The following is a 6851-nucleotide window of genomic DNA, read 5'->3' as shown; positions in this document are numbered from 1 at the left end:
GTGCACTACTACAATACCCGAAAAAAAAAACAAAAACAAAACCCTTACCAATCAGGCCCGTAGTAATAGCTCAGACGAGAGTTTCAACTTTTTGTCAATCCACGCATGCATATTTTTTATAGTCCATATATTTTTTATAGTCCATAAACAACCATCATAACAGAGAAATATATAGCCTTTCCTGGTTATACTTCTAACAGAATGACATATATAACCTTTCCTGTCATAGAACCCGGACCTCTACTGGCATTAGATCAAGTTGATAGATTTCATACACAAACAAACAATTCATAAACAAAAACAGGAACTATGAACAGACAAGTTAAAAGCAGATGCCCTTTTTGTCTTCCCAAATATTTGTTGCTTCATTCTATTCCAAACATGAATTCCATGAAATGTAATTCATTAAAAACTGAACAAACAACACAAAAACCATGCTTTCACACTAACAAAATTATTTCTTGCAACTCCATAGTCCTCCTTAGGTGCCCTCCGATTTCTCCAGAGCTGCAACAAAATCCGAAGTTAGTTCAAATAAGAGATGAATCCAATTCCTTAACCAAATTTTCACCCGCACATTAGAGCTCACTACAGTGAACTAATTTTAGTATCTCCAGTGACAAAAATAAATAAATAAAACATATTCTTCACCTTACTGTGAAAGAGTATAAAACTGACTTGTCTAATTTAATGCACACAATTACTAGTTAAAAATATGAGCTTGTTTAAATCTTCAGCCATTATTTCTGACTGAAATCTCCAAACAGTGGGAAACTTTTGAGAATGTGTTCATCAAGATAATAGTCTCAAAACGACAAAGTTTAAACTCAGTAAATCAAAAAAAACTTTTTATTACACTTTGTCTACCAAAATTTCAAATTTCATATCCATCAAATGGTATTTTTCATCCTTATATTTATGGCAAGATGGCAAATACTAGAAAATTCACCAGAAGAGGATGCCCCACCTCCTGCCCATTGTCAATCCTGATCCCCACCACATCACACCCAAAAAATAAATAAATAAACACAAAATCCAAAGCAGCACACATTTTGTAGTGTTCTTTTATTTTTTTCCCTGTGTGTGCTCGAGAGCGTGTGTGTGTGTGAGAGAGAGAGAGAGAGAGTACTGTTGTAGTTCAAAAGCTTCTCGATGAGGTCAACATGAGTCATAAGCATTCGTCTACAACAATAACGAACCAACCCCAGTGCATCAAGAGCATCTCTGCATACCAAGCAATTTAATGTTACAATTAGAGATCATGATTATGTTGTGCAAAGGAAATGGTTGAATGCATACTCTTTTTAATTTTAAATATTGTGGCATGGTTTGTTAGAACATTTCTTTATGTTGAGTGGTTTTGTAGAATGGTGTCTGATTTTGTATTTTTCAGTAATAACTCTCAAAAGTTGTTCAAACTCAAATAGCAAAACAGTACATATTTGTGCGTGTGTGTATATATATATATTGGACAAACCGAGTTCTCCAATACACTATATATTTTGAATATTCCATTTCTACCATTTCTATCAGAATTCAGCTAGCTATTAAGGGCCTGCTTGGTTTTGTTTTAGAACAGTTTTCTCTTTTCTGAGAACTGAAAATCAGAAAACTGTTCAAAAATCTGTTTTGTTGACAGTTACCGAAAACTCCATATAAAAAAACAGTTTTTTGAGTTCTTGATAACTGTTTTTAGAAAAGTGAATCAAGCAGACCCTAAGCATCTTGTAGCACTCCTGCAGCAGAAACCATGTAACATTTCTTTGCTCAATTTCACTGATAACTGACTATGTAACAAGAAACATCAAGTGGATTAATCTTTGAGGCTATAAGTGCAGTTGTTCTGGGCCGCATCCCCCTTTTGGGAGCTCTTCAATGAAATCTTACTTATCAAAAAAAAAAAAAAATATGAGGTGGATTACCATTAAAACTATATGTTAGCAAAACTTGAATATAAAACATTAATTAGTAATTTTCATCTTGAAAAGCAAGAAGAATAAATATTAAACTGAGATTAACTACAGCATAGAAGGCTGGAAGCTAATTAATATGATATGTATGAATATATTATATATACATAAAAAAATGTTTGGTTTAATATTTTTGCCTAAAGTCTCAACTTCTATCGGACCAGCATATTACATGATTGGAAAAAAAAAAAAAAATTCTGATCAATGGTTGGATTTGTTCAAGGGATTGATTCCACGATCATCTCCATCAAACAAATAAGAAAAACAAAACAGACCCTACACTCTATATATAAGGAGGGTACAGCACAATGAAGTTTAAGCTCGCACGCTTGCAAAACAAACAAGAACATAAATACTTTAACTAATTCTGCACCAACTGCTCACACAAGATAAAAACATACCGCAAACGAATATTTATAACAATAGTCAAGCTCAAAAAGTGGAGTGCACAATGCAAAAAACAAAAATCCCAAAAACAACATGAATACATAGTTTGGTTCTGTTAATGCAAATTCTTCATCACAGAAAATATTATGGTGAATTTAACCAAAATCAACACAAAAAAAAAAAAAAAAAAAAAAAAAAAACAAATATATCAGACACGAAGAAACAAAATCACAAAGCTGGGATGGCCCACTGACACACAAACATCATAATATTTATAGGGATTTCCAATTTTGAATTTAACAATCAACAATAAGTTAAAAAAGAGTATATACTGTTACTCACCCTTCAGTGTAATCAGCTTGAAGAAGATCAAGATAAGTGTCCCATTTGTTTCCAATGACCTAAAAAAGAAAAACCCAAATTAACTAGAAAAGTATTTATTTTATACCGAACAAATAAAAAACCCTAAAGCAACAAAAATTAGGGCAAAAAGCTACCATACGACCCTCCAAAATAAAAACATAGAACATCCATCAGAAACCCAAGACTAACATTAATTGATTATTGAAATCTAAATTACCTTCCCGCAAGTGAAGCAACGTACTGGAATGATCATCTCGCTTGCCCTAGTTTTCGCCCCCTTAGATTGTTTCCACTCCACTCTAGTCAAAGGGGCTATGTGCTTAAAGACTTCGACGAAGGCAGGCTTTGATGTGTGTGTTGATACTGGAACAATACACGCCAATTACATATAGATGGACATGGTCCTTGACTCGTACTGTGGGCCGATATTTTTCTCACTATTGGATCGATATCGGTCTCTAGAACATCCTCAAGTCATATGTTGGGCCAATCATGCACTTTAAACCGTGGACTAACCAACTATTCCCACAATAATCGACTATAAATAGAGTGTGTTTTTTTTTTTTTTTTTTTTTTTTAAATTATAGTTTTAAGATTTAATCTTACGCTAATTAATTAATTAATTTTTTTCTTATTCTTTCTTTTCATACCAAAGAAAGGACAGAACTAGACAATTTATTAAAAGAAACAAGAATAAAAAAGAAATGACATAACTAGACAATTTATTAAATGAAACAAGAATAATAAAATTGTCTAGTTCTGTCATTTCCCTGTAACGATATTTAATGATATAAAAAGAAAGATTAAATTTATTAAAATAAAGAAAAAAAGTTAACTCAATTATGTTAATTTTTTCTTTTTTGGAAAATTAGAAAAGCCCCGTGAAATTATCCCTCATTTGCAAATTAATAACGCTATTGAACTACATAAAATAGAAATAGAAATAAAATAAAAACGAACTATAAAAAAATTGCAAATAACTCACTGCCTTTCCATCAATTAGCTATTCAATAGTGATAAAATTACGAACCGGAAATAGAAATGAAAAGGGGAGTTAAATTTTGATTTTGAAATAAAAAAAAAAAATTTACCAAAATTAAGTTTCAATCCCTAGGACGTGCTGTTAAAAATATTCGACCCATTTCCTCCCATTCAAGTACTCAAAATGGATCCTCTATATATTTTTGTCTAGTACGTAATTTAGTCCACTAAAAAGAACATATAAGTCAAAATATAATGTTTTAATATATCATGTGAGATAAGATGATATTGTTAGTAAAATTAAATGACAAAGAATAATTTTTAAGTTTTTACTAAACTATTATTTATCGAGTTGATATTTCAGGAATGTTTGCAAATTTGAGAAAGTTAAAATATATTTTTTTTATTTTTTATTCCCAAACAAATTTTCTTTTTATCAATCAACTAATAACTTTAAATAAGATTTACAAATAACAACAATTTAATCTTTAACATAGGCAAGATCAAACACCCATTATTGAAGCTTGCAGATTCCAAGATCCGATTCCAAGATCCAATATGGAATTTAATACAGAGAGTACCTACACCAACAAATTATCATATGGGTTAATATCACCACAATTTACTATAGAAAATGTTATGAACTATTTTACTTTTAATTTCTCCCAATATCTAATTGATTACAAAGTCTATTTTTTCTTTTTTCTTTTTTTTTTGTATTCTTCATTTTGTAAGGCGAAATTAACCTTGGTCAAATAAATGAAACCCAGCATTCATATATATCACAAAATCATGATTTTCTGTAAGCTAATGATAAGTTCATTTTTTTTTTTTTTTTCAAATAAGTTCATGTTTATAATAGACAAAGAGATCATGTACTCAAATGTCCAACATTCTGCTAGTTTTTACGATTTGGCCACAATTTTTCTAATCTTTTTTGTTATCTTGATTTTCTAAATCAGAAATGATTTTTCCACGACAGATACTTCATCTCTAAATTTATATGTTTTTTATTTTTTTTTTATGAACTTGGATGGTAACATTAGTCAGATACCACAGAATTGAAAAATGCTTCACAAGATAACCTCACCAGTAGTGTCATAACCCTTACAAGATGGTTCGTGAGAGTAATGAAAAATGCCCAGTTGCACTTCTGAAATTTTTTTGGACGCATCAAATATTCTACTTAAAAATTACTAATAATAATCTAGTTGCATCAAATTTTCTACAAAGCTTGCTTACTATCGGAGCCCAATTTAATCGGGCTCTAACCATCCATCAGCAAGTCATCAATTGGTCCACGCTTGGACTTTAGACCTTGAATTAACCAACCATTTTTTAACGGTTTATTTGATAAGTGACGGATTAATTAAAGTCCTTGAATTAACCAACCATTTTTTAACGGTTTATTTGATAAGTGACGGATTAATTTAATTCAGACCGTTATTGAGATTTTTTGTAATATATATTAATATATTTTTGTGAGCTTATTTTTTCAATCTAATATTCTGAAATGAAATGGCCCACCAAGTGTTTATGAGCGTGGACCATCTAATAATTTCACCAATAATAATAAGTGTGTGTTTATTGACCATTAGAACTAATAATAGAAATAAATTTTATTAGATGATTCTAAATCATATGTAACTTGATAGTCCAGTTATAGTACAATCAATACATATTAAAAATTTTTATTATAATATCTTATTAAACATTTTGAGTCACTTTTCATAATTGAGATTTAATTTGACTGGGCTGGACCATATAGTTCATAACCCTCTCATATTCTCTTGGATTGGAGGAATGCAATGGAGGTCATCTGACTCAGAATATTGAATTAAACTAACCTTCCATTTTATTTTTTAACTTACCATATACCCAAGATTTCGAAAGTGTAACCCATCAAATAACACTAACCCTATTTTTTATTCTAACCACTCAACTTGAGCTCAACTCATCATTTTACTTCAAACTTCGGGTTTGCAACTTGGATTTAGATTCCAGGTTAAAAAGTCGGGTTACTCATATGGCTAATCTTCACACCGAAAATTTAATATGATTTGAAATTAGTTTCAAATTAAATCACTATTAAACAAAAACAAAAAAATTAAAAACTTTTTTACAAATTTTTAATAAATTACAAACAAATTCTTAGAAAAATTACTTACCCAAAAACAAAAAATTCTTAGACAATTAATTCTTCTAAATGTTAGCATATAATAAATTAAAATTTAACGAAGGAAGTTGAAAAGAAAAAGGTGATCATAGTTTAAAATTATATATAATGTATTTTAAATTTTAATATATATATATATATATATATATATATATATATATAATATTAGAATTTGGGCTCCGGTTGCTACCTCCTCAACTCACGCCCAATCCTAATTAAATTTTAACCAAATCCAACCCTAATTATAAAAATAATTATCCAAACTTGTGAAAAATCAAACTGATATTGGGTTGAGTTAGATTGCCAAACCTAAGTTGCACCTAGGGATGGCAACGGGGCGGGTTTGGAGCGGGTTTCCCTAAATCCCGCCCCGCCCCTTTTAATTTTTGTCAAGTCCATGCCCGCCCCGAGACCCGCGACGGGTTGAATTTTCATATCCAACCCCGCCTCGTTAGGAAATACTGTGCCCCCGTGCCCGCCCCACTAACAAATTTTTTTCTCCCACTTTTTGGAACTTAAACTCCTGCTATTTAAATGTACAAAGCCTAGGAATAACACAACATAAATAAAATTATGTATTCTAACAAAAATAAAAAAAATAACATGCACATAACATAATTCAAAGAACATAATAAACAAAAATAAAAGTTTAATACAACCAAATTATAAGAAGTTCTAAGCTCTAACTTCCACCATAACCAAAACAAAAGCAAATTTAATACCAAGTTTACATCCCAAATTAGGATTGTAAGAGATGGGTTGGGTAAGCCGCTAAAATAACTTATTAATATATATATATATTAAATATAGTTATATGCGGGGCGGGGCGGGGCGGGGCGGGGCCCCTAGGATATGTATATTGAACCCTTACCCGCCCCATGACCCTCGACGGGTACAAAATTTGTATCCATGTCCGCCCCAACGGTATAATAAGTGTTCCCATATCCGTTATTAACGGGGCGGAACAGGGCGAG

The 6851-nt window shown here is 31.1% G+C and overlaps 1 protein-coding gene across 1 annotated transcript; it reads right to left on the bottom strand.

Annotated features, from left to right (window-relative positions):
• Nucleotides 1–249: 249 nt before the first annotated feature.
• LOC132306653 (DNA-directed RNA polymerase subunit 10-like protein) lies at nucleotides 250–3089 on the bottom strand. The gene is made up of 4 exons (XM_059804125.1): nucleotides 2938–3089; nucleotides 2700–2758; nucleotides 1130–1224; nucleotides 250–507 (listed from the first exon to the last, which is right to left on the bottom strand). The coding sequence occupies exons 1-4, from the start codon at nucleotides 2971–2973 to the stop codon at nucleotides 482–484; spliced, it is 216 nt and encodes a 71-aa protein (XP_059660108.1). The 5' UTR covers nucleotides 2974–3089; the 3' UTR covers nucleotides 250–481.
• Between the last annotated feature and the right edge of the window lie 3762 nt (nucleotides 3090–6851).

This window comes from Cornus florida, unplaced genomic scaffold (assembly GCF_030987335.1).
Source record: "Cornus florida cultivar Cherokee Brave unplaced genomic scaffold, ASM3098733v1 CherokeeBrave_3.0.0_Hap2_Chr05, whole genome shotgun sequence".
In the NCBI taxonomy this organism is placed as follows: domain Eukaryota; kingdom Viridiplantae; phylum Streptophyta; class Magnoliopsida; order Cornales; family Cornaceae; genus Cornus; species Cornus florida.
Note: the sequence above shows the minus strand (reverse complement) of the source record. Positions and strands in the feature narration are given on the sequence as shown.